Here is a 27,654-nt window from a genome sequence, read left to right on the forward strand (position 1 = left end):
GAGCGGCCACTGCACTCCAGTCCGGGCAACAGAGTGAGACTCCAACTCAAAAAAAAAAGAAAAGAAAAAAGAATATTTAATGAGGCAGGAATTAAGACACACCGTAATATTAAAAAATTTAAAAGAAGAGAATACACTTTGGGTACAATGTGATCATCAGTTTGTTTTTAAGAAAATGTATATGTAATTGGAAAGAGAAAACACTGAAAGAGATATGCCAACATATACTAATGAAGCTTATTTTTGTGTGGTGAGATATACTTCTTTATGGTTTTCTTTTTAAAAATTTTGTGGCTTATGTATTTATTTTATAGTATAAAAAAGATTATTTTAAAAATATGTAAACAAATTAAACACCTAGCTTTTATCTTCTTACCTGGTGCGTTCCCTTGCATGCATTCTAAGGGTGAAAGAACAGTGAGTTCTGTCTAGCATGACACGTGACCTTTAAAAATTTAGATATGTCAGAGTTGCCTGGGCTGCACACAGAATAGATTGAATAAAAACTATCAGTAATAGCTGGAGGGCAGTTCTGTCCAATGGAAATATGATATGAGCCTCATGTGTAATTTAAATTTTTCTAGTAGCTAGATTTAAAAAATAAAGGGGTGAAATTAGTCATAATAATGTATTTACCCCAATATATCCAAACATGATCATTTCAACAAGTAGTATTTTCACATATTTTTTTCCCTTTGTGTTAAGTCTTTGAAATTCTGTGTGTATTTTAAGTCATGGCACTTCTGAGTTTGGACCAGCCACATTTCACATGCTTAGTTGCCAGATGTGGATGCTAGTGGCTATATTGGACAACGTAGTCATCATCATTATATTCTTGTCATATTTTTAGAACTCTGTGTTGTGAGAAGGTCACATGAATTTCTTACTTATCCTTTCTGTGCTTGAAGATCAAAACCAATGGATATTTATTTCCATTAAACCACATATTGTCAGTTTTGCAAATAAAATGTCTGCAAACATAGAATAGTTGTGGTTTTCACCATCTTTTAAAATATTTGTTTTGAAAGTGTTTAGGATAATTTTCCATTTTATATACCTTATGAATCACATATCCAATTTAGGTTGACTTTCTTCAGCAAGCTAATAAAGACCTAGAGAAGCATATACAAGAGCTTATGGAAACCAAGGAAACAGTGACATCCGAAGTTGTTAATTTAAGTAACAAAAATGAAAAACTCTGCCAAGAATTAACGGAAATAGACCAGTTAGCACAGCAGTTGGAAAAACATAAGGAAGAAGTGCTTGAGACTGCTGATAAGGAGCTTGGGGAAGCAAAGGTAAAGAATGAAATGTCTAGGTTATGGGTGTTCATTAATCCTCCTAGCACACAGTGTGCTGGAGCCCTTTTGATATCCATGTAATTTTGTGCATGTGTGTGTGTGGGGGGGTGTTGTTTTGGGTATTCAGGATTTCCTTTTTTTTTTGAGTTGGAGTCTCACTGTATCACCCAGACTGGAGTGCAGTGGCTGCTCCCGGCCACTACAGCCTCGACCTGCTGGGCTCCGACGATCCTTCCGCCTCAGCCTTCCAAGTAGCCGGGATTACAGGCGTGTGCTACCACGCCCGGCTGATTTTTTTATTTATTGTAGAGATGAGGTCTCGCTGCCCAAGCGGATCTCGAACCTGCAGGCTCAGGTAATCCACTCACCTCAGCCTCCCAAAGGCGCGGGATTACAGTCTGAGCCATCGAGCCCGGCTCAGGATTTTCTAAAGCGTTGTCTATACCCTCTAAATGGTTGTATCTGGTCTAGCTGTTTGAGTGTCTTTCTGAAACACACCTATTTATTCTTAGGATAGATCTCCAAACTCTGTTCTGTTTTCCTTCAAGATTTTCGTCTGTGTCCTTTTATCTTTGCATTGTGAGAGAGATTGTGTGTCATTTTTTGCTTATGAATCCTTTACAGGTATTTTTAAAACTATGTATGTCCTTGCATAATTTTAACTTGATAGCTAACATTTTTCATCTTGAAGTTTGAATAGATGGGAAAGATGAAATTTCCAGTCATCTATTTGAAATATTGGCCTCTCTCTTTTTTTTTGAGTTGGGGTCTCTCACCCAAATTAGAGTACAGTAGTACCATCAGGGCTCGCCACAGCCTCGACCTCTTGGGCTCAAGCAGTCCTCCAATCTCAGTCTCCCAAGTAGCTGGAACTACAGGCATGTGCTACCACACCTGACTACTTTTTAAATTTTTTTTGTAGAGACAAGATCTTGCTATGTTGCCCAAGCTGGTCTCAAACTCTTGGGCTCAAGCAGTTCTCCCCTCTCAACCTCCCAAAATTCTGGGATTACAAGCATGAACCACCATGCCCAGCCTAAATATTGATCTCCTAAAATAAAACTGTCTCGTTTTTCTTTTAATTATAGCCAATGAAATCTAAATGATCCTTTCTTCTTGAAATTTCTGCAAAAGTTTATCCTATTTCAATAGATTTTATACTTGAGTATCTTTATTGATTACTCTATCATACATCTGTGTAAGAAGAAAAATGATGAATTGAAATTTCTTATTTTTAAAAATGTCCTGTTACTGTAAGGTTCAGAGCGTTAGTATTTTCTTCTGAATAGTGTTATCATTACAATTATTAATGATTAATGGGTTAAAGTGACAAATGTACCACAAATGTTGATAATACTTACTAAATAAAAACGTAAAATTTTGAAATATCTCTCTTAATGAAGTAAAATGGGAGAAATGGTGTCTTACGTTAGCCACCTCCAACATGTTAGATGATCTTTTGATCTGGTGCTCCAGAAGAGTTTTATATCCTGAAGCAGTAAGCCGTTATAACAGCAATGAAGTGTGTGCCCTTCTCTGAGCAGTGAGAGAAAGGTAGCTGTGAAGGGGCGGGTGGGAACGCAGAGCTCAAGTAATACCTACACAGCAAGCACATTCTCAGGGAGATCATTTTTAAGAAGCACTGTAGATGGAAATTAAGGATCCAGGTACCAATTCCTTAAACCTATGTGCATACCGTCGTTGTACATAATACTTAGAAAGTCTTCATGTTATCCCAGGAGTAAGTAGAGCCCAGTTGGAGGCCCACTGCTCTACATCGCTGAAATGATTTTATACAGTGGCACCTCCAATAATGAATGGAATAGAAGGAAAGTGTCTCAATACAATAACAATCATATATGAAAAACCCACCGCAATCAAACAATACAGACGGAAAACTTTTCCTCTATGATCAAGAACAAGGAAGGATCTTCATTCTTGTCACTTCTGTTCAACATGGTTCTGGAAATCCTCACCAGAACAGTTAAGCAAGAAAAAGAAAAAGCACACAAGTTGCAAAGAAAGAATAATGTTATCTCTGTTCACCGATAACAGGATTTTATTTGTAGAAAACTCAGAAGATTTCACAAACAGAAATAATACACGAATTTGGTAAAGTTGCAGGCTACAAAATCAGCACACAAAAATCAGGTACTTTTCTATACAGTAAAAATGAACTATTGAAAAAGAAATTACGAAAATAATCCCATCCACATTATCATAAAAAAGAATAAAATACTTAGGAGTAAACTTAACCAATGAGGCAGGAAACTCATATACTTGAAAATGATACGACATTGCTGAATGTAGTTAAAGAAGGCATGAATAAATAGACATTCTGTGTTTGTGGATTGGAAGACTTAATATTGTCAAAGTGTCCAGACCACCCAAATTGATCTATAGATTCTGTGCAACCCCTGTCAAAATCCCAGTGACATTTCTTTTGCAGAAATAGAGAAAAAAAACTCTAAAATGCATGTGGGCTCTCAAGGGACCTCAGATTGCTAAGTTAATCTTGAAGAAGAAGGGCATAATTAGTGCAGTTTTAATTCTGCCTTTGTGGTTTGATTTCCATTGCAACACTCCTATATCTCATCCCTCTCTTTTTCACTATCTTTTGATTCTTCTATGTTTGTGCACACAACACACTAAACCAGCTTCTTGTGCCCATTGGTGATGCTCAGAACCCTTGACTCAACATAATACTCCTATCGGGTCATAGTATCAAGTAAAACAGTTTTGACAGGTCTTGATGAAATTTTTGTTAGTTTTCATGTCAATGCACTTAAACGTAGAATATTAAAAGGAACTGAAAATCTAAGTGAAGTTTTATAACCATAAATGGTATGAATACAAACCTGAAGAATGTGATACAATCTAACTGACACCCAAACAGGCTGATTTCAGAGCATTCTTTTTTTTTTGAGTCAGAATTGCACTCTGTAACCCATTTGGGAGTGCAGTGGTATGCCCACGGCCACCACAACCTCCACATGATGGGTTCAGGTGATCCTTCCGCTTCAGCCTTCCAAGTAGCTGGAACCACAGGCATGCACTAGCATGCCCGGCTAATTTTTTTTTTTTTTTTAATTTATTTATTGTAGAGATGAGGTCTTGCTAAGTTGCCCAGGCTGGTCTCAAACCCGTGGGCTCAGGTAATCCTCTCGCTTCTCTCGCCTCAGCCTCCCAAAGTACTGGGATGACAGGCATGAACCACTGCACCCTGCTGTTTTCAGGACATTCTGCATGCACTTATACAGTATGAATCTGAGCAAAAAGTTCCTTGAAAATCAGGCTATAACAGGATGAGTGAACATTTTAAAATACCTCCGTTAAAAATTTATATTTTTAAAATTTTCAATTTAAGCACACATTCAGTCATTAAAAATGGAGATTATATTTGCAATGGGTATAGTTATGTACTGAATGCTTATGTCCTAAGAAATTTCATATATTGAAATCTAATCTTCAATATGATGATATTTGGTGGTGGTACTTTGGGAATTAATGAGGTCATGAGGGTGGAGCCCTCATGAATGAAGTTGGTTTCTCTAAAATAACAGGCCAGAGAGCTAGCTCACCCTCTTTCTGCCATGTGATGATACGAGAAGAATTCAACTGTCTAAAACTCAGGAGAACCCTCTCCAGAACCTGCCCATGCTGGCACTTGATCTTGAACTTCCAGTCTCCAGAACTTCGAGAAATAAATTTGTTGTTTATAAGTCACCCAATCTACGGTACCTTTATTATAGAAGTCTAAACTAAATAAAGTAGGGCTGTTTTCTTTTTTTTTAAATATGTTAATGTTTTTAAATTTTAAAAAAACCTGGTGGAGAGATTTTTTTTTTACCTTGCTTAAGGGAACTATTATCAGCACTTGGCATTCTGCTCTCAGATGTAGTGTAGAAATCCAGGTTGGTAAAAGCAGGAGTAGAGAAAGCAAGTAGGATAGGAAGATCAGAAAATGACAGGGCTGCCATAAGATACAACCCCAAAATCAAGGGCCAAGAAAGTCCTGCAAGTGACTTTCTTCCTTCAAATATTACGCATATGTCACCATAAGCATTTGGGATACCAAGAGAGCCAAGCCTCAATTTCACCTGTTCATTGAAATTGAGTGTTAGGGCTAAAGCCTCAGTTCTCACTGGTGAGAGGGAACAGGAATTACTTGAAAAATTACTTGGTCTTATTTGCATGGTGACTTAGTGATAAGTATTCTTACACTTTTAGGTGTTTACCTAATAGGCTTTTTATTCCTAGAAAGAGATTAAACAAAAGCTGTCTGAAATGCGGAATCTTGAAGAAACAATGGCAAAACTTCAGCTGGTAAGTGGATATCAGCATTTTCAGTAAGAAAGTTTTTATGGTTTCTTCTTTTTTTTTGAGTTGAAGTCTCACTATTGCCCAGGCTGGAGTACAGTAGAACAATCACAGCTACTACAGCCTTAACCCGCCGGGCTCAGACAATCCTTCCGCCTCAGCCTTCCAAGAAGCTAGAACTACAGGTGTGCATCACCATACCCAGCTAATTTTTTTTTTTAATTGTAGAGATGAGATCTCACCAAGTTGCCCAGGCTGGTCTCAAACCCCTGGGCTCAGGCAGTCTTTTTGCCTCAGCCTCTCAAAGTGCTGGAAGCCACTGTGCCTAGCTTATGGTTTATTTTATTGCCTAACTACTGACAACCACAAATCTTGTTTCTGTGTCTGTAGATTTGCCTCTTCTGGCTGTTCTGTATAAATAGAATCATAAAATATATGACCTTTTATATCTGGCTTCTTTACTAAGTATAATATTTCTAAAGTTAATGCATTTGTAGTGTTTTTGTGCCTTTTTATGGCTAATATTCTACTGTATAGATATATGAGTTTATATTTTTAAAATCCTTTAATCTCATATAGAGTAGGTGGCAAATAAAACCTGTTCAAAATTTTATAGTCTTAACTACTTTATGTCTTGTTAGTTTACTAATATTAAAATCAGAAATTGATAATTATTTTGTGTATTTGTTGACTGTTACAGAAAGCACCCAGTCCTCTTTTAATAGCTTTGTTTGGTAATATAAACTATTATCCTAGCCTCAGTGCTTGTTCTGGTGATCTTCAGGTAAAAAAGAAAGTAATCGTCCCAGTAGAAGCCTAGATTATAGCATGTAGTCCTACTGTCTGGAATCAGCAGAAAACTTCTTGCTTGCAAGTAGAAACTGAGTGGTTGCTCATTTGATTGAGGACTTTTTAAAAATAGCCTATTAAATTGGAATAATTTTTTCTCAGCTTGGAAACAAAGACGAATACTAATTTGCAAGCTCTCTCATTCTGTGTGCTTCTTATATGCCAGCTACAGTGTGCAGGTGGCAGGAGCTGGTTAGAAAGGAGCGTGAGGGCAAGGGACTTTGGATGTTTGCTCGTTGCTCTTTGTGTGTGCCCTCAGCATGGAATGGATCCTTGATGCTTGTCTCAGAACTGTGATCACATCTCAGTAGTTTGGGCTGACAATAAGATGTTCCTGTAGTTACTTTTTGACCTGTCTTATTTTTCCCAGTAGTGCTCTATTTTATGTATTTTGAGATAATGGTGATAATACTAATGGCTAGCGTTTATTAGGCACTTACTATGATGGACATGCTGGGACTGTGTCAAGTACTTCACATCTGTAGGTTCACCTTCACTGGGGAACCCTCAGTGTCCTGGTCTTATTATCCCTTTTGTGTACACGAGCCTAAGAGAATAACCAATCTAGTTACGAATATACTGTATGGGGGAGTCTTAGAACACTGTACCCTACGACTGCCCCTCTCCCCCTTTTTTGGGGGGGGTGGAGTTTCATTTTGTTGCCCAGACTGGAATGCGGTGGCATGCTCATGGCTACTGCAGCCTCGATCTGGTGGGCTCAGGCGATCCTTCTGCCTCAGCCTTCCAAGTAGCTGGAACTACAGGTGTGTGCCACCATGCTTGGCTACTTTTTAAATTTATTGTAGAGATGATGTCTCACCAAGTTGCCCAAGCTGATTTCAAACCCCTGGGCTCAGGCAATCCTCTCACCACCGCCTCCAAAAATGCTGAGATTACAGGCATGAGCCGCCATACCCGGCTACTGCTCTTTTTTAAACAAAAAAGCTTTAAAACTTTTTATTGCACAAGTACATATTCATTTAGAAAAAAATAAGATAATATGCTAAACCAATTAGAAGAAAATAAAATCTATAATTCTGCCACCCACAAAGGAGCGTTGTTATTTGAGTTTTACAGTACTTTTAGCCACAATTGCTAAAATTAAGTTTAGTTGAAATTGTATGTTCAACTGATTAAAAGTGCATGTATACATACACACATACATATGTGAATTGCTGTTGTATAAATGTGCTTATAAAAATATCTATTTGACTTTTAAGTGCTATAATATTTTATAAAATTGTTAGAAATCTTAATCATAGTATTAAAATTTGCAGGAATTAAACTTATGCCATAAAGAAAAGGAGAGACTGAGTGATGAGCTCCTTATAAAATCTGACCTGGAAACTGTTGTTCATCAGCTTGAACAAGAAAAGCAAAGACTTAGCAAAAAAATGGAAAGTTTTACAGTTACAGGTGAGATGTGAAATTTTGATAACTTAAAAAATGATTGTGATTTCCTATTGATGCATTATTTTTCTTAGTAGATGATCTTTCATTTATCCAGGCAATTAGTATTTGTTGAGTGTTTTCTTTGTAAACCAGAAACCATACTAAGCAGTATAGGTATAATAGCAATCTCTCCTTCAAGGACCTTAAGAATTTTTATATTTTGAGTAGTTGATAGAGAACTTGAATATTTTACAATAGAAATTTATCTTCTTTGAGACAGATTAATAATTGGATTAAGAAAGACCATTACGATTAAGAAGATAATTCTGAGATAGTGGAAAATTGAAGTACAGACTCTTTTTAAGGAAATACAGTTGTTTTTGTTTTTTGAGTTGGGGTCTCACTCTGTCACCTGGACTGGAGTACAGTGGCATGATCACAGTTCACCGCAGCCTTGAACTCTCGGGCTCAAGTGATTCTCTCACCTCAGCCTTCTGAGCAGCTAGGATTACAGCCACGTGCTACCTTGCTCAGCTAATTTTTAAACATTTTTTTTGGTAGAGAGAAAGTCTCACTATATTGTGCAGGTTAATCTCAAACTCCTGGGCTCAAGTGATCCTTCCACCTTGGCCTCCAAAGTGCTGGGATTACAGGCATGAGCATTGTGCCAGGCCAGAATTGTAGTTGTATCGTTGTGCTTATTTATTTATTCATTTGTTTATTGTAGAGACAGGGTCTTGCTCTGCCGCCCAGGCTGGAGTGCAGTGGCATGATGATAGCTCACTGCGGTTTCCAACTCCTGGGCTCAAGTGATTGTCCCTGCTCGACCTCAAGAGTAGCTAGGACTACAAGCATGCACCACCACACCCAGCTAATTTTGTACACACACACACACACACACACACACGATTGAAATAGGCGAACTTTATTCTAGGGACCAGTCCTAAGTGACTTAGTGTAAGGAACATGTAAGAGCTCACTTATGCATCCTTTGACCAATGTTTATGAAGTACCTGTTTTGTGGGCATGTGCCAGGCTCGATTTTGATCACTGGGGTGTACAGTCATGAACAAGATATGTGAGAGCCCTGCTCTCTTTTCTTGCTAGGGAAACAAGCTCGTAGCACATGAGTGCAGAGGCTAGCGTTAGGAGATAAGAGGTATTACAGCAGAATGGGAGGGTGTGCTGGGCACTGACGGATCAAGGAGCTCAGTGACGACAGCTGCCATGTGAAGACCTGGGGGCCGAGTTTTTTATGCAGAAAGAATGACAAATGTAGAAGCCTGGTGCCATTCACTCCCTCTGTCTTAGGAAGTGAAGGAAAGCCAGTGTGCTGTATTGAGAAGCCTCTATCAGAGGCTTTTCCGCGTCCGTGTAGATAATTTTGATCTCTTCTCCACTTACAGCTGTGTAACTTGGGCACATCACTTAATCTCTCTGTGTCTCAGTTTGTCTATCCATGAGAGTAATGACGACATTTATCCCAGAAGGTTGTTGTGAGCATTAAATGGGTTGCTATATTAAAGTGCTTCGAGGGCTGTGATGGGCAAGTCCTGGAGCCCCGCCCTGATCTCACCGTCTGCTTCCAAAAGCAAAGAGAAGGACTGACATGAGATGTATATTTAAATTTTTTTAGCTACTGCAAACATTGTACATCCTAATTCAAGGAAAAAATTTAAACCATTAAAAAAAAGTGCTTCGAACCACGTATAAAAGTTTACAATTTACCTCCTTTCATAGCTTTCTGTTGCCTGTCATTTCAATGGAATCCTTCTGCTGTCTCAAACTCCCTAGTTTCTCTGTGTTTTGAGTACATCTCCTTGCCACATAACCAGCCGTGGATGAACCAAACCATTTGCCTTCTATGCTTTTGCCCATGGGCAACTGAGCACTGCTTGAGTGGGCTCCAGGTACATTGAAAACACTGGACATTAGGTGGTCCTAAACCTCAGCGGGACCCTCCATGTTGTTTGGAGATCTTGCACTATTTCTCTTAGCGTTTTATCTTCCAGTTTCTGTGGGGAACATTTCAAATATTTTTCATTCTCAATAAGCCCATGACCCTAATATACCTCTCAGTCTGAGTGGATGCTCTTCCCTCCGATTTTTCTAAGAGAGTGGAAGTCATGGAAGGCATTCCTTCAGTTTCCTGGCCGCAGAATTTTTTGTTTGTTTGAGACAGGGTCTCATTCTATCACTCAGGCCAGAGTGGAGTGGCACAATCATGGCTCACCACAGCCTCGACCTCCTGCGTTCAGGTCATCCTTCTGCCTCACCCTCCCAAGTAGCTGGGACTACAGGCAGGTACCACCATCCCTGGCTAACTTTTTTGGGTTTTTTAGAGACGAGGTCTTACTATGTTGCCTAGGCTGGTCACAAACTCCTGGGCTCAAGGAGGGATTGCGGGCGAGAGCCACCATAGTTTAACCTGTCCGTCTTCTCCTCCCTTCCTCTTTATTGCGGGAATGTCCCTGTTGTGAAAGGCCAATGCCTCTGTCTGCTTTCTGGGTTTTAACTTCCAGTTTTAAAAACCTTACATATGAATCATCTCCTCTTCAGAATTTTGGGGTTTGTACTGTTTTTTCCCATTGGTGTTCAAACTCTAAGAGAGTGGAAGTCATGGAAGGCATTCCTTCAGTTTCCTGGCCGCAGAATTTTTTGTTTGTTTGCTTGCTCTTCTCCCATTAAACACAGATTTCGATCCAGTCCTCTCCAGACACTCTTTCTTCCCCTTTTCAGCTTCAGCATCTTGGAAGGTCGGTCATCCATACTTGGTATTTCCACTTATCACCCCGTAGCTCCTCAGTGTCCTCAGTTGGCTTCTGTCCCCACCTCACCAACAAAACTGCTCATGTTAAGGCCATCATTCTCCTCAATGCAGTGGATGCTTTTTTTGACTTCTTTCTTGGCACAGATTTGCCAGTCCTACCACCATTAGAATAATGGTTTGACCTTGGCTGTTTTTCATACTAGTATCCTTAGCCCATACTGTGTGTATAGTAAATACTTAATACACATCTGTTGAATGAATAAAAGAAGGGATTGGGAGTTAATCAAAACATATCAAGAAAGTCATCCCATGCCTCAGAGTTATAGTTACCATAAGTTAAATTTGGTTGAACTATGTGAAATTGCCAGTATTTGGTTACTTTTGACTCATAAAGGGGAAATTTCTATGGTAAAAGCTAATAATCGTTCTTATTTGAAGAAAGACTTGAGTTGTTTTGATCTCTTTGTATATGTGCATACTGTATTAAATTCAAGCTTATGTTCAATATGTGCATGTTATGATTGTTTCTTTCTTGCTTTTTTTTTTTTTTTGAGTTGGAGTCTCACTCTGTCGCCCAGACTGGGCTCCGGCGATCCTTCCGCCTCAGCCTTCTGAGTAACCGGAATTACAGGCGCGTGCTACCACGCCCGGCTGATTTTTTGATTTATTGTAGAGATGAGGTCTCGCTGCCCAGGCGGGTCTCGAACTCGCGGGCTCAGGCAATCCATTCACCTCAGCCTCCCAAAGGCGTGGGATTACAGGCTGAGCCACCAAGCCCAGCTATGATTGTTTCTTAACATGCATAATTTCTGGTTGTTGTAATTAAATTTCTTTTAGTGTATTTTCAGATCCCTAAAAAGTTTCATGTGACAATGTATTGCTTCATTTTGTAGTACTAAATAGTACCCATCCTATAATAAGACAAAAGTGGGGAGCTTTGACCTTGGACTTTATTTAAACTTTTATTTTTTGCTTTTTTTTTTCTCTATCCCTCTCAATATTTACCTCTTTGATATATCTGGTACTTACAGATTATGTATAAAACAGTTCATGATTTCTAGTAGCTTTCATTCTAAAAGTTACTAGTATAATTTACTTGACTAATCAGCATTATATATGCAACACTGCTTTAAGGTTTAACTACTCTAATTTGCAGAGAGAGAACTTACTTTGGAAGTTGAGAGGATGAGACTGGAACATGGAATAAAACGACGAGACAGATCGCCTTCTCGTTTGGATGCATTTCTAAAAGGCATTGAAGAAGAACGAGATTATTATAAGAAAGAACTAGAAAGACTCCAGCATATAATACAGCGAAGATCTTGCTCTACAAGTAATAGTGCACGTGAAAAGAGTTCAACATTTAGAACACAAGATAAGGTAATGTTCCCTTACAAGAGTAAGTAATAAGGCAAGAGAGTATCTTTATGAATAAACTCTTCTGGTTTATTACTGTATCAAGTGTGACTTTATTCACACTTGCTTTATTGACCTATACTGTAGGAACACTGCATGAATTAGGAAAACTACCTAGGAACAAAGTGTAGCAGTGATTCCTGGAAGTTAAAGGTTGGAGTAGCTGCCGGGCTCGGTGGCTCAGCCTATAATCCCACGCTTTGGGAGGCTGAGGTGAGTGGATTGCCTGAGCCTGCGGGTTCAAGGCCCACCTGGGCAACTTGGCGAGACCTCATCTCTACAATAAATCAAAAAATCAACCGGGCATGGTAGCGCGTGCCTGTAATTCCAGCTACTCGGAAGGCTGAGGCAGAAGGATCGCTGGAGCCCAGCAGGGCGAGGCTACGGTGGCCTGGAGCGGCCACTGCACTCCAGTCTGGGCGACAGAGTGAGACTCCAACTCAAAAAAAAAAAGCTGGAGGAGCTGAGTCGTGGGAGAAGTGCAGAGGTACCTGGAACCCAGGGATTCATGTTGTTGGACATACCCTTCTTTAGAATTTACTTTCTCTGTCAGCTGCATTTTCCCTCTTGCAGCAGAGTGACTTTGTCCACATGGTGGGCACATGACGACATGTCATTTTCAGCCGTGAGTCAGTTAGGAAGGGGGGTCACATTCCACTGACCAGGCATCTTCCCTATTAACCATGTTATGGGAGATGGGTAGAAATTGCACGTGGGTCTCAGATGATTCTGTTTATCCACTACAACCATATTTGTCAGGTTAGACAACTGTATTTGTCTGAAGATGTCCTCTTTGAATATTATTTTCTTTTTCTTTTTTTTTTTTTGACTTGGAGCCTCACTCTGTTGCCCAGGCTGGAGTGCAGTGGCATGCTCACAGCCACCACAGCCTCAACCTGCTAGATTCAGGCGATCCTTCTGCCTCAGCCTTCCAAGTGCTGGAACCACAGGTGTGCGCCACCACACCCAGCTAATTTTTTGATTTAATGTAGAGATGAGGTTTCACTATGTTTCCCAGGCTGATCTTGAACCCCTGGGCTCATGCAGTTCTCTCACCTCCACCTCCCAAAGTACTGGGATTACAGACTTGAGCCACCAGGCCTGGCTTGTATATCATTTTCTAATTGCAACTTCCATTGTGTATATAAAGTTGACCATGGTTCACGAGAGATTGAAATAATGTGTCTCTATTTTAGATCTCAGTTCATTTTCAGTGTTTTATGAGTATCATTTGCGTTCTACAGGTTTTTTTTTTTCCAAGCTTTGGTGATGTATGAGTCCTGAAGGTTTTCATTCTGCATGCTAGGTAAAATTAGGGGAAGTCTGGAAAAGGGGAGGAGTCATTAAAACTCAGAACATTTGGTTTCAGACTTGACTGTGTTTATCAGTTCTGTCATCTTTTCCCTGAAGATCTTGTGTGCATTGTCAAACAACGTTGTCTCCTGATTAGACTTTGTTTTTTAACTTCATTGGCTAATGTCTGAATTTTGATTGATAGTTGTCACTACAATAGTGATGATGATAGCGGATCTTCTGAATTTTACTGGAACAGCAGGTATATTCTTGCTTTAGAATTGCCAGAATTAGTTGCTTAGTCAGTGAACATCCTTAATATACACTCTCTGGAAGTATTGACATTTATTTGATTGTAGAAATACACATTACTTAAGTCCAAAGGTGAGACATTTGGAGGGTTGGTGTACCTGGATATCGATCTTAGATTCAGTCACTGAGGAATGTTCTAGACTCTTGTAGTTATTTGCATTGGGTTAGCAGGCACACACACACCCTCCTGATCCCTTCTCTGGAGAGGATTTAGACTACTGGTTCTCAAAAATTAGCAGGCATCGGAATCACAAAGTTTCTGACTGAATATGTCTGGGATGGGCCCCTAAATTTGCCTGTCTGACAAATTCCTGGATGCTGCTGATGTGTCTGGTCTGGGGATTACACAGTAAGTACCACTAGTATGAACAACTCTGGGAGAGTGAAAATTGGATCTGATAAAGTGGTATCACTGGCAACAAGGCCCCTTCTGGGAACTTGAAGGCCAGGAAGTTTGCCCTTGTACTGCCAGTGTTCTCATTATAGATTTAAAAAACTGTATTCCTTAATTACTGTATAGATTTTAAAACTGTATTCCTTAATTAAAAGAACCTGTGTCCTTTTTTGTCGTTCGTTCTCATCACCAGCATCCCTGTGACAACCAGGTGGTAATGATTATGACAAATGATAACTTCTTTTTTTCATTATGTTTCAGGGTGATTACAATTCAGCTGTTCATCAGATTACAAGAGAAAGAGATGAACTTCAGCGTATGCTAGAAAGATTTGAAAAATATATGGAGGATATACAGTCCAATGTTAAATTATTGACAGCAGAAAGAGATAAACTAAGTGTGTTGTATAATGAAGTAAGAAATTTATTCTAATTAAGCCAACTGATTATATAGAACCAGTTAACTATAATGGAGCTAGTTATGTATCCTTCAAATTACTATAATATATGGACCTGTGATAGTTCTTCATAATTAGAATTATAAGTGGTAGTTTCTACTATCATCCTATTCCTAAATCAGAGATTTATTTTTTCACATATTTATTTTTCCTCTTTTCTAGTCTATCTGTATGTCAGGTCAGTTAGAGATTGTCTCCTTTTTCTAAACTGCTTTGAGAGGAGGAGTCATGCAAGTTAAGAGGTCAAATTGAAAGAGCCTTTTTCGCGGGCTCGGTGGCTCAGCCTATAATCCCGCACCTTTGGGAGGCTAAGGTGAATGGATTGCCTGAGCCTGCGGGTTCGAGACCCACCTGGGCAGCGAGACCTCATCTCTACAATAAATCAAAAAATCAGCCAGGCGTGGTAGCGCATGCCTGTAATTCCAGCTACTTGGAAGGCTGAGGCAGAAGGATCGCCGGAGCCCAGCAGGTTGAGGCTGCGGTGGCCGGGAGCGGCCACTGTACTCCAGTCTGGGCGACAGAGTGAGACTCCAACTCAAAAAAAAAAGAAAGAGCCTTTTTCACTTTTTGAGTTTTTTGGAAAAGATTGGCAGGGCCAATTGATCCACTTCTGGGCTTTCCCCATTGTTGGCTTAGATATCAGCTTTCTTTGTCTGCTTCGTTAATTGTCTGTCTGCTGCTCTCTAGTTTACAGCATTTTGTGGCTGGCACCATCCTTGATCTCCTTATCTTTTTGGTTTTATTATTTTTACTATTTGAACTTTTTTACTCTCATTTTGTTGGGATTTGGGAAGAGAGTGAAGGTAGCATGTGTTCAGTATGCCTTTTTTAACTGGGAGCATATTCAAAGTGTTTTTATTTATATCTTTGACTTTTTATTTAAGGCTCAGGAAGAATTATCTGCCCTAAAACAGGAATCTGCCCAAACTGCAGCCTCCCATAATATTGTTAGTATTATGGAAAAGGAAAAAGAACTTGCGTTATCTGATTTAAGAAGAATTATGGCAGAAAAGGAAGCTTTAAGAGAAAAGTTACAAGTAAGTAATACGATGACATATTTTTATATTTTTGTTGAGAAAAAGAGGTCTTTATATACATTTTCCTGTGAAGTTACTATTTTGAATGCATAACTAGATTAGGAGTTGGGTAACAGCAGCATGCAAGCCAAATCCAGACCACTTTGTGTATGTATGGCCTGTGAGCTAAGAATGGTATAAGAAGAGTATTTCATTGTCGATAAAGTGTTACTGGGATACCTTGCTCATTTGTTTACGTATTATCTGTAGCTTCTTTCACAGAAATATGACCCACAGAACCTAAAATATTTACTGTCTGGTTCTTCACAGAAAAAGCGTGCTGACCCCAACTCAATAGGAAGTTTCTTATGTAGAGAGACGTAGTTTTTTTTTTATTAACAACTTTATAGAGATATTCACATACTATACAATTCACCCATTTAAAATGTACCAATCCAGTGGTTTTTAGTATAGATACTTCTTGACTTATAATAGGATTATATATCAAAGTCACCATAAATCAAAAATATCTTAAGTTCAAAATACATTTAATAGCCCAATAAAATAGTTGAAAAATCTTGAGTCAAGCCTCTGGAAGTCCACATGCTCCTCAGCTTATGATGGGATTATGTCCCGATAAAGCCGACTACGGTCAAGAATATCATAAGTCAGGTAACATCTGCATACTCACAGACTTGTGCAACCATCACCAGAGCCCGTTTTAGAGCATTTTCATCGCTTCAAAAAGAAACCCCATAACTCATGAGCATCACTCCCCATTTCCTACTTTTTTCTTGCCCCCTTAACCACTAATACACTTTTTGTCTCTGTAGATTTGCATACTTGGGCATGTCATATAAATTGAATTATTTAATATGTGACTTTTAAATGTCTGGCTTCTCTCATTAGCATAATGTTTTCAAGATTCATCTCTGATTCTTGTTGCTAGGAACCGATGTACAACTTCTTGGTGAATATGTATTTTCATTTCTCTTGGGTAGACACCTGGTCGTACAGTAAATCTGTCTTTAACCATTGAGGCCAAGCTGTTTTCCAAAGTTGGCTTCACCATTTTACATTTTCACCAGCAGTGAATAAGGCTTCTTTTTTCTCCACGTCCTCATCAATACTTGTTACTGCCTGTCTTTTGTATTTTAGTCATTCTGGCAGATGTGAAGTCATGTCCATTGTGGCTTTGCTTTGCATTTCCCCAAAGGTTAATGATGTTAAGCATCCTTTCCTGCTACTGGCCATTTTCGATATCTTATTTTGGAGAAATGTCTGTTGAGATTCTTTTAAAAAGAATTTTAAAATTAGACTCTTTGGCTCATTCTTATTGAGGCAGAAGAGTTATTTGTATATTCTTGATCTAACCCCTTATCAGATAGATATGTTATTTGCAAGTATTTTTCCCTTATTCTGAGGGTTATTTTTTTTGCTCTCTTTATGGTGTCTTTGAAAGACAAAAGATTTTCATTGGTTTGGTTTTGTTTTGTTTTTGAGTCAGAGTCTCAGTCTGTAACCCAGGCTGGAGTGCAGCGGCACTGCTCACAGCCACCCCAGCGTCGACCTGCTGGGCTCAGGCCATCCTTCCTCCTCAGCCTTCCAAGTAGCTGGAACCACAGGCACACACCACCACGTCCAACTAATTTTTTGATTTATTGTAGAGACGTGGTCTCGTCAAGTTACCTAGGCTGGTATCAAACTCCTGGGCTTAGTCAGTCCTCTCGCCTCTGCCTCACAAAGTGCTGGGATTACAGGCGTGAGCCACCACACCTAGCAAAAACTTTTAATTTGAATGGAGTCCAATTTATCTATTTTTTTCTTTTGTGCATTTGATGGCAGATATATCTAGGGTCAATATTTTATATTTTTTCATAATTTCCCCAAAATAAGTGCATTAATACATGTACTACACTTAATGCTTAGCACATTATAAGTCCTAAATATTGTTATTATAGAGTCCGTAGTTTACTTACAATTAATATTATTAAATTTATGCTTTGAAAGTAGCAGCTAAAATTAGGAATAAAAACATTCAAGCATTAGAAGGGTAGTCTTTATGTCACAAATGTTCAGTTAAAAGTTTTACCCTAAAAATAACAGTTGAAGAATACTTTTAATTGGAATCTTTTGGAATACTGCCTTTCAGAAAGTGTTTTCTTATAAAAATAAGTGTTAGAATTACCAAATGGGAAACTTCTGTGCAGTATGGCAGCTTTTAGCATAAGCTACTGCCTTATCCTTTTCCATGTGTGTGGAATTGACCAAGGAATGTAAAAACAGAATTTTTTAAAATGTGGTAGTACTAAAAACTTGAAAAAAAATAACATTCATATTACCAGAATCCTTCTGGGTTGTAGGAGGCAAGATTTTGTGAGTTTACAGCAGGCCTTTTACTTAAAAAAACGGAACAAATCTCAATTCTTAGGCCTCTTCTACCTAATGTTTCCTGTTATTTCATTATCTAACTGGTTATCAAATGCAGGCATCAGCCATCAGCCATCATTAAACTGTCCCTGAAAGCTCAGATCTCAATCAACAGTTTCTATCTGTGCTACCTCTTCAATAATACTTAACATATATGCAGCCCTTCCCACACGTGGGACTCTGTTCTAAGTGTATGAGCTGTCTCCGTTAATCTTCACAGTAGTCTTTTCTGAACTTACAGATGAGGTCTCTGAGTTACAGTGACTTTATTTTATTTTTTTATTTTTATTTTTATTTTTTATTTTTGAGTCAGAGTCTCAGTCTGTCACCCAGACTGGAGTGCAGTGGCCGCTCCCGGACGCCTCAGCCTCAACCTGCTGGGCTCCGGCGATCCTTCCGCCTCAGCCTTCCAAGTAGCTGGAACTACAGGTGTGTGCTACCATGCCCAGGTAATTTTTTGATTTATTGTAGAGATGAAGTTTCGCCAAGTTGCCCAGGCGGGTCTCGAACCCGTGGGCTCAGGCAATCCACTCGCCTCGGCCTCCCAAAGTACTGGGATTACAGGCTGAGCCACCGAGCCCGGCTTACAGTGACTTTAAGTAACTTGTCCAGGGTCACCCAGTTAGTCCCACGGAGTCTGGCTCCTGAGCTTGAGGTGCTTCCTCTTGAATTTGTGTACTTTGTTCCGCTGTTCTGATCATTGTTCTCTCTTACCTGCATGATCGTATTCGTGGCCTCTATACTAGTCTTGTTTCTCTCAAATCTATGTTTCACAATGAAATAAGAGTTTTCTTTCGAAGATACAAATATAATCACATCACCTCCTTTTTAAAAACCATTAACTGTTTTCAAGAACTGAAATGCTTGGCCCTTGCCTACTTCAAGGTCTAGTCTCTTTTCCCAAACACATTTCCTCTGTTCATCATCCCGCTTTTTCTCAAGACTCCTGACTTAATGGGTTCTTCTTCTTGCCTCCAGCCTTCTGCCTAGTCTGTTGAAAGATTCCTTCACACCTTTCAGTCTCCTTATCTAGCTCATTCCTATTCATCCTTTGTGTCCAGTTAAACACTATTTCTTTTGATAGGAAATGAACCCTAGAGTCTAGATTCCCTTTTGATATGTTAGCATAAAGTTTCTTTTCCTAGCAGAATATTTGTGACTTTTATTTTAAGCTCTTTTTTAAGGTTTATCTTTTCTACTAGGTTAAAATATCTGTGAAGTTAAAGACTTTATTCATTTTACCCACTACTGTATTCCTAACACCTTGCTTGGTTTAGAGTATGTACTCAATTAATACAAGTTGAATGATTTAATAAACGGTTAAACACATACAGTACAGTGATGCTTTCAGCCAAATGTATAGCCAAGGCATCAGATGTCTTTATTTAGTTTTAATAATATTTTATTTTAATAACATGGATGGAAATAAGAGTCCACATTAGGAAAATTCTCAGTGGACACCAAGTTAAAAAACTTACCCTAGACTTAGCAGAAGCAAGTGCTAAATAAGGTAAAATAACTGATGACCAGTCCATTCGTGAAACTGATGACCAGCTTATTCTTGTCTTGTCTTGGTTTGCATTCTTTTTCTCTTACATCTCGTCTTGTGAGGATGTACCCCTGAGCTCTGCTGGTTTTGCCCTTTTTTATAGTTGTGCTATTATGAATTAATCTGTATAAATCTTTATAAATGAGTTCATACCAATCTGATTCTTCTGCTGTAATCACACATGGAGGCAGCGAATGTAAAAGATGAGAGCCTATTGTGCCTTTTTTAAAAACAAAAGCATGATTTTTGTTTAAAGTCTAATGAGTTTCTTTCTAAAACATTTCTGTGTTTTTATGAAAAGACAAATATAATAGCATTGTAGACTTGTATTGCTTACTTTGGTGATTTTGTTTTATCTGATAGAAATGAACATTTTCTATAAAATTCTTTTTTAGAATATCCAGGAAATGAATCTTCTTGGAAAATCAGAATTAGAAAAAACAATTGAACATTTGACACGTGTTAATCATCAGGTAATTTATCAAACTGGATTTGGTGTATATTGTTTTATATGAGTAACTATGTTAATTAGAGTTTGGATACACTATCTCAATTATAGTTTGGATACACTATCTTTTCAAAATTACCATAGCCAGGCGTGGTGGCACATGCCTTTAGTCCCAGCTACCCAAGAGGCTGTGGTATAGATTCACTTGAGCCCAGAAATTGGAGGCTGCAGTGAGCCATGATCATGCCACTGCACTCTAACCTGGGTGACAGAGTGAAACTGTGACTCTTTAAAAAAGAATTACAAAATATATGGTAGGAAAACTGTGTAACAGCAGTTGAGAGTATGTACTCTGAAGGCTGATTACTTGGGTTCAAATCCTCTTCTGCCTCTGTTCCCTATAGGCAAGTTACTTAACCTTTCTGTCCCTAATGTCTTTATTTGTAAAGTAGGAACAATGCTAGTACTTCTTGGAGTTTTTGTGAAAACTAAATGAGTTAATACATATGAGTAACTTAGAAGATAGAAACAAAAACCTGAGTACCACATGTTGTGTCACTCATAAGCAGACCCTGAACAATTATCATAATACTATAAGAAAGGGATTGGCAGTAGTGGGAAACTGCCAGGGGAGTGGGGTGCACACTTCATCAGTAAGGGTACTTGATCTTAAACCAGGCGAAGTGGGGACCAAAGTGAGGCCCATACTTTACCTGTACAATGACCATTTGTATATGTAATCCTGAATTGCACCAATCTTTTTATTTTATTTATTTATTTATTTTTATTTTTTTATTTTTTGAGTTGGAGTCTCACTCTGTCACCCAGACTGGAGTGCAGTGGCCACTCCCAGCCACCGCAGCCTCGACCTGCTGGGCTCCGGCAATCCTTCCGCCTCAGCCTTCCAAGTAGCTGGAACTACAGGTGCACGCTACCACGCCCGGCTCATTTTGATTTATTGTAGAGATGAGGTCTCGCCAAATTGCCCAGGCAGGTCTCGAACCCGCGGGCTCAGGCAATCCACTCACCTCGACCTCCCAAAGGCGTGGGATTATAGGCTGAGCCACTGAGTCTGGCTGCACCAATCTTTAAAATTAAAATTAAAAAGAAAATCTTAGAAGAATACCGATGTATTATAAGCACTTAATAGATATTAGCTGTGATTATTGATTTGCTCTTTTTTAAAAAAACTCACATAATACGGACATAGAAGAAAAAGTGAAATTCTTAATTTCTCTAGAGATAAGATTTTTAACAGTTTGGTATGTCTCCTAACAGTCTTTTCTCTGTTTCATTCTGAGTGGTTTCTGTGATTATGTCTTCACTGTTTTAATTTATTTGTTTTTGGATTCTATCATCTGGGTTGGTTGCTTTTTCACTTTACTGTGGGTTGTATTTTCCTGCTTCTTTGCATGCCTGGTAATTTTAGACTGGGTGCCAGACATTGTGAATTTTACCATCTTGGTTGCTAGATAATTTGAATTCCTATGACTACTCTTGAGATTTGTTCGGGGAGGCAGTTAAATCACATAGAGGTAGCCTCACCCTTGCTCTTTGGCTTTTTAAGGTGGAACCAAAGTAGCATTTAGTCTTGGGCTAATCTTACTTCACTACTGAGATAAAAATCTTTTGAGTATACTACCTGTTGCCACATGATTTTGAGGTTTTCAGATGACTGATGGAACAGGACCTTTTCATGGCCCTGCATGAGCTTTAAAAATTGTGCCCTCAGTTCATTAATTGTTCATTCTTTGACATTGGGCGCTTTCTCTGCTGAGCTCTACTCAGCTAAAGACTTAAAGGGTACCCTGTTTAGATCTCTGGAGCGTTCACTTTGCACAGCTCTCCTCCAGTATCTGTCCTGCAACCTTTAGCTACCTTGGCTGTCAGTCCTGTCTTCTGAACTTAGAGGAGACACTGGGCTCCAGCTGGGTTCCTTTCCTTGTGCTACAACGTGGAAATTCTCCAGGCAGTAAGCCAGGGCAATCATAACACTAGTCACATTTGTCTCCTTGTCCCTCCGGAGTCACTGTCATTTTCTGATGCCCATGGTCTAGAAAACCATTGTTGCATGTATTTCATCCAATTTTTTAGTTATTTCAGGCAGGAGGACAGATCTGATCCCTATTACTCCAGCTTAACCAAAAGCTAAAAGCAAGAACTAATAAATATGTCTGAAGGAAGTACTAGAAGTCATTGGAAAGAGACTAGGAGGTAGCAAATATTTAAAAAGTTAAAATGTTAGAGAATAGAGTGAGAAGGTCTAACATTCTGACTGATATTTAATTAGAATTCAAGAAGACTGTGATAGAATGTGAGAGGCAGTATTTGAAGAGATGATAACTGAGTTTTCTAGATATTATGAAACACAGGAATCCTCTGATTCCAAATGCACAGTGAATCCCAAAAGCTTGACAAATCCCAAGCAAGATGAATAAAAAGAAAATACATACCATTTTAGTTGTCATAAGTGATACAAGTTACCTATGGATAAATTTAGAGGATCTTTATAGGAAACATACAGTTGTATTAAAAGACATTTAAAGAAGGTCTAAATAAGTGAAATGATATGCCAGGTTTATTAAAAAGGTGATAGATAATGTTTATAAAAATAATATTAACTTTCCCCAGTTTGATCTATAGAGTTGATGTAGTTCTAGCTGAAATCCCAAGAAAGTAGTGTTTGTGTGTCTATGAGAAAATTGATGATAGGTTCTGAAATTTACATGGAAGCAAAGAGTCAAGAATCCCATAGAAATTTTAAATAAGAACATAGTGCTGAGCTTGCCCTGTCAGATATGAAGCCTTAGGGTCATAATAATTAAGGCATAGATTAAGAGCAACTGATAAAATATTTAGTAGAGAGCAAACCTACAAATATAAGGAAATTTTATCTATGAATGAATTCAAATCAATGGGAAAAGGAATGATTATTCAGTAATTATTTCTGGGCCTATGGGCTGTGTATGTGGGTGGGTGTGAGAGTGTGTGTGTGTTTTAGAGAAAGTATCTTGCTCTGTTGCCCAGGCTGGAGTGCAGTGGCATGATCATAGTAGCCTTGAACTCCTGGCCTCAAGTGATTCTTCTGCCTCAGCCTCTCAAATAGCTGGAACCCACAACACCATGCATGGATAATTGTTTTTTGTTTTTTTTGTGGAGACAGGGTCTCACTATCCTGGCCTCACATGGTTCTTTCACCTTGGCCTCCGAAAGTTCTGGGCTTGCAGGCATAAGCCACCACACCAGTCATATTTAAAAAGAAGAAGTTAGATCCTACCTCAAATATACCATACCCCAAAATCAGTTCAAGGCTACTTGTGCCTTGACTGTTCAAGAAATAACTACAGTTTTTAAAGAAATGCAAAAGGAAAATCTTACTGCTCTTAGAGAAATAATAATAATAGCAGTCATTTATATAGCATGTGTCAGAAATTCCATGTGTTTGACATTCTTCTCAACATTTTATACACTTTTAATTTTTACAGCAATCATATAAAATAAATAAATCCTGGTTTTTAGGATTTCTGCTGAGAAGTCTATTGTTAGTCTGATAGGTTTACCTTTATAAGAATTTGATGTTTTTATCTCACTGATTTAGGATTCTTTCCTTCACGTTAACTTTGCATAACCTGATGACTCCATGCTTTGGGGGTGACGTTTTCACAGTGAATCTTCCAGGAGTTCTTTGGGCTTCTTATATCTGGCAAGACCAAGGAAGTTTTCTTCCATTATTCCCTCAAACAGGTTTTCCAAACCTGTTGCTTTCTTTTCTTCCTTAGGAACACCTATGAGTCTGAGGTTTGACTGTTTTACATAATTTCATATTTCTTGAAGACTTTGTTCTATTCTTTTGATCCTTTCTTCTTTATTGTCTGATTGGGTTAATTCAAAAGCTTTGTCTTCAAGTTCTGAGATCTTTTTTTCTGCTTGTTCTAATCTACTGTTAACACTTTCCACTGCATTTTGTACTTCCCCAAATGAGTCTTTCATTTCCAGAAGTTCTGCTGCTTCTTTTTTTTTTTTTAGAGTGTCTTTCTCTTTGGAAATTTTTTTTTTTTTTTTTTTGAGTTGGGGTCTCACTCTGTCACCCAGACTGGAGTGCAGTGGCCACTGCAGCCTCGAACTGCTGGGCTCCGGCGATCCTTCTGCCTCAGCCTTCCAAGTAGCTGGAACTACAAGTGCGTGCTACCACGCCTGGCTAATTTTTGACTTATTGTAGAGATGAGGTCTCCCTAAGTTGCCCAGGTGGGTCTAGAACTCGCGGGCTCAGGCAATCCACTCACCTCAGCCTCCCAAAGTGCTGGGATTACAGGCTGAGCCACCGAGCCTGGCTTGGAAAATTTCTTATTCATGTTCTGAATAGTTTTTTAAAATTTCTTTATGCTGGTTTTGAACTTTCTCCTGGATCCATTGAACAAGTTTATAATCAACCTTTTGAAGTCTATCTCTGTAATTAAAGATTTCATTTTGGTTAGGGTCTATTGCTGAGGAATCAGTTTGTTCTTTTGGAGGTGTTAAAGAACTCTGTTTTTTATATTGTCAGACTTATGATCCTGGTTCCTTCTCATTTGGGTAGACTATTCTTACTTGAGGTTTTCAGGGGACTGACATCGGCACTGTAGGGTTCCTTGGTATATAACCCTTGGTATATAGTCTTGGTGTGGCAGGTCTCTCAGTTGCCAGCTGTGGCAGTGATGTGCCGGGTACCTGCACTGGCTTAAGGCATCCTGAGTAGCTGGGGTGGCTTGGATAGTGGTGTGTTAGCCGGAGTCTGGGATCAGACCTTCCTAAAAGCTGAGGTATTATATTAGATGTAATGGACTGTGCCTGTTGACCTCTGGCCAGGAGCTGGCGCTTGTGGGAGACAGCCAGCCGCAATAGTGGCTGTGGACTTTCTCCTTGACCTGTTTTGCCCCACGGGAGGTGACCAGCTGAGCCTGGCGATGGGCAGGGCTGTGAGCAATACCTGAGTTCCCTGTCCATTTTGAGCCTTCAAGAGGTGTGGGGGACGGGAGCACTCAAGCTCCCCATCTGTGTGTGCTGTCACCTACCCCAGTGGAGATTAGATTGCCCCAGCTGCTAGGGCAGCACTGTACTGTACTGTACACTGTAGTACACTGTACTACACTGTACTGTAGTACAGAAGCTACACAAAAGAGTTTATATGGGAAGTGAAAAGTTGCTACTGCAAGGAGTCCACCCAGCTCTCCACCTTAGCCCCAGGTCTTCTCGTGGTCCATGCCAGCCAGGAGCTATCTGCTGCTGTGGAGTTGATCCTTAGGGCAAAGGCAAGTGTCAGGTCCTCCCATTCCCCCCAAGGCCTGCAGGAAAGTAGCTGTCAGAATAGGTGGAGTTCCCTGGAAATGGTGGCTGGAGCTGCTCGGGACTTTTTTCCTGGACCATTCCACATGGGTTTCGGCAGAGCGCAGCAGCTATGGATAAGGCAGCTTCCCATGAGGGACTGTAGTCCTGCATGGCTCAGGGAGCTTTCCAAGTCTGTGGCAGGAACACAGAACTTCTGAATTTTGCTGTACTTACCTCCCCTGCTGTGTCTGGAGGCTGCTTGTGGTTTGTGTGGTGATTCAGGCAAGTCTGGCTAATTCCAGCTGGGCTGATCAATTTCTGTCTTCTTTTTACTCTCTGGATCTTGTGTCTTTGGTGAATTGTGGGTGTGCTGCTGCTCTTGTTCCTCTCTGAGTGCTGAGAAATTCTTGGTTTTTGTTTACTCCATGGGAGAAACACTCTAGATGATTCTCATCATTCCCCTACTCTTTTATTTTTGAAGAGTTTATCCTTTTCCCATTTCCCCAAAATGCTACTTTTTCTAAATTTACATCTGTACATATTTTTTTAATGACTTTTAGTTTCATATGTTTGCTTTGTGAAATCCTCACTGTTTTAGTTACAGTAGTTTTATAGTTAGTTTTGATATCTCATAAGGCAAGTCTACCTGCATTCTTTTTCTCCCCCAATTCTTTTTCTTAACTCTCTTTTTTCTTAAATAAATTCAGAATCCTATCTAAGCCATTTCCCCTTTTAAAAAAGCTTCGTTAGGACTTTTTATTGGAACTTAATTGAATTTATGATTATTTGAGGACATTTTAATACATTTACAGTGTTGTGTATCCATCCAGAAACATGGTGAGCCTTTATGTTGTCGGGTTATGTTCTTTGCCCTTCAAGGAAGTTTTACAGTTTCCTCATGTAGCTTTTGCCCATTTTGTTTGGGTTATAGTATTTTGGCTCTGGGTTTTTCTCAATTCAGTCCCAAAGTTTTTACTCTGCTGGTGGTTTCCCTTCCCGTTTCATTGTTATTAATGGATATATTAATATTTTTCTATTCTTTTTATTTTTTCATTTGTATCTTTTAATTTCAAACATCGTGAGGAGGAGAGAGATCAATGTTTATGCCCATCCTGACATCTAGAACCTAATCTATACACATGAACTTTAAAGTGTTTTTAAAATAAGTCTAATTTATTTCTTAGTTTTCTTTCAGAAAATATGATTAAAGAGTGCCTAGGAAAAATAAAATTAAGGTACTAAGATATATACCTATTATCTTTTTTAATTTAAATTATAGCTTGAAAGCGAAAAATATGAATTAAAGTCTAAAATGTTAATAATGAAAGAAACAATAGAGTCATTAGAGAACAATTCAAAACTCCAAGCTCAAAAACTTAGCCATGTGGCTGGTGACTCATCTTATCAGAAAACAGAGATGAACTCACTTAGGTAAGTTTATTGAAAGTTTTCTAATTTTACTTCTGGGAACATGTTTGTGGTTATATAAGGTTTATAACCACAGCATTTTGGATTGGACCTTTGAGCAGTAGTTTTTAAAGTTAGCCTTGGAACAGAATCACCTGGGAGCTTTTGTAAAGTATACTGTTGGGCTGATTTTTGGAGGTTCTACTTGAGTATATATGAGTAGACTTGATTATCTATATTTTGAAACTTTTTCACAGATTAATATGATTGCAGGCAAGTTTTTGACCCACTCCCTTTTAAAATCCTCTTTAACAAATACTTCAGATCATTTGTATTCCATTGTGTAGAATTACTGAAAATTACAGAATTTTTTGCTACCAAGGCCATTATCTTTCTCTTTTTTGCTTCTTTCAGAGAAATGTGAAGTCAGAATATTTATCTCTTATTTTTAACTTTTTCTAACTTAGAAATTTTTAACTGGTGGGTGAGAGTTATGAGTATAGGTTTTAGGAAGCGAACGCTTATGGAAATACAGAATATGGATTTGAAGTCTTAGAGGCTCATGGCAAACAGTGGACACCAAAGGTATGAACTAAAACAGTGGCACTGAACTTGGTGAGCAGAGGTCAGATTTAAGTAACATCTCTTACACCAATCAAAATGCTTGGATATGGAGAAGGAAGAGACGATGAGAAGAAAGAGAGACAACATTTTACCTTAGGATATTGAGTTGTTAGTTAGCCATTAGTCATTTTAGAATACAGAAGACTCAAACAGTAAGTAAAAAGATACCGAAGGTCAGAAGAAGGAACCACTCTGAAGAGTCAGAGGAAATAACTCTTTCTAAATTACATTTGCAGTAAGAATCAGGAAAAGATTTTCAGATGTCAGCAATACATTACATCTGTGATACTAAATCAGTTCTGAAGCAGTAACAACTTGAGATCAGAAAGGATTATAGTAATGATGATTTTAAAAAATGATTAACAAATTAAA

General features: G+C 38.8%; 1 protein-coding gene across 1 annotated transcript in view; it reads left to right on the plus strand.

Moving 5' to 3' along the window:
- Positions 1-27,654, plus strand: part of CEP135 (centrosomal protein 135) — a 104,795-nt gene that overhangs the window by 42,721 nt on the left and 34,420 nt on the right. Inside the window, exons 8-15 of the mRNA XM_008060323.2 lie at positions 1,083-1,298; positions 5,562-5,627; positions 7,748-7,886; positions 11,789-12,012; positions 14,309-14,461; positions 15,389-15,541; positions 19,895-19,972; positions 26,531-26,682. Coding sequence (XP_008058514.1) covers positions 1,083-1,298; positions 5,562-5,627; positions 7,748-7,886; positions 11,789-12,012; positions 14,309-14,461; positions 15,389-15,541; positions 19,895-19,972; positions 26,531-26,682 — 1,181 coding nt within the window. The remainder of the gene's footprint in view (positions 1-1,082; positions 1,299-5,561; positions 5,628-7,747; positions 7,887-11,788; positions 12,013-14,308; positions 14,462-15,388; positions 15,542-19,894; positions 19,973-26,530; positions 26,683-27,654) is intronic.

This window comes from Carlito syrichta, unplaced genomic scaffold, assembly GCF_000164805.1.
Source record: "Carlito syrichta isolate Samal-C Ts95f unplaced genomic scaffold, Tarsius_syrichta-2.0.1 Scaffold304596, whole genome shotgun sequence".
Taxonomy (NCBI): domain Eukaryota; kingdom Metazoa; phylum Chordata; class Mammalia; order Primates; family Tarsiidae; genus Carlito; species Carlito syrichta.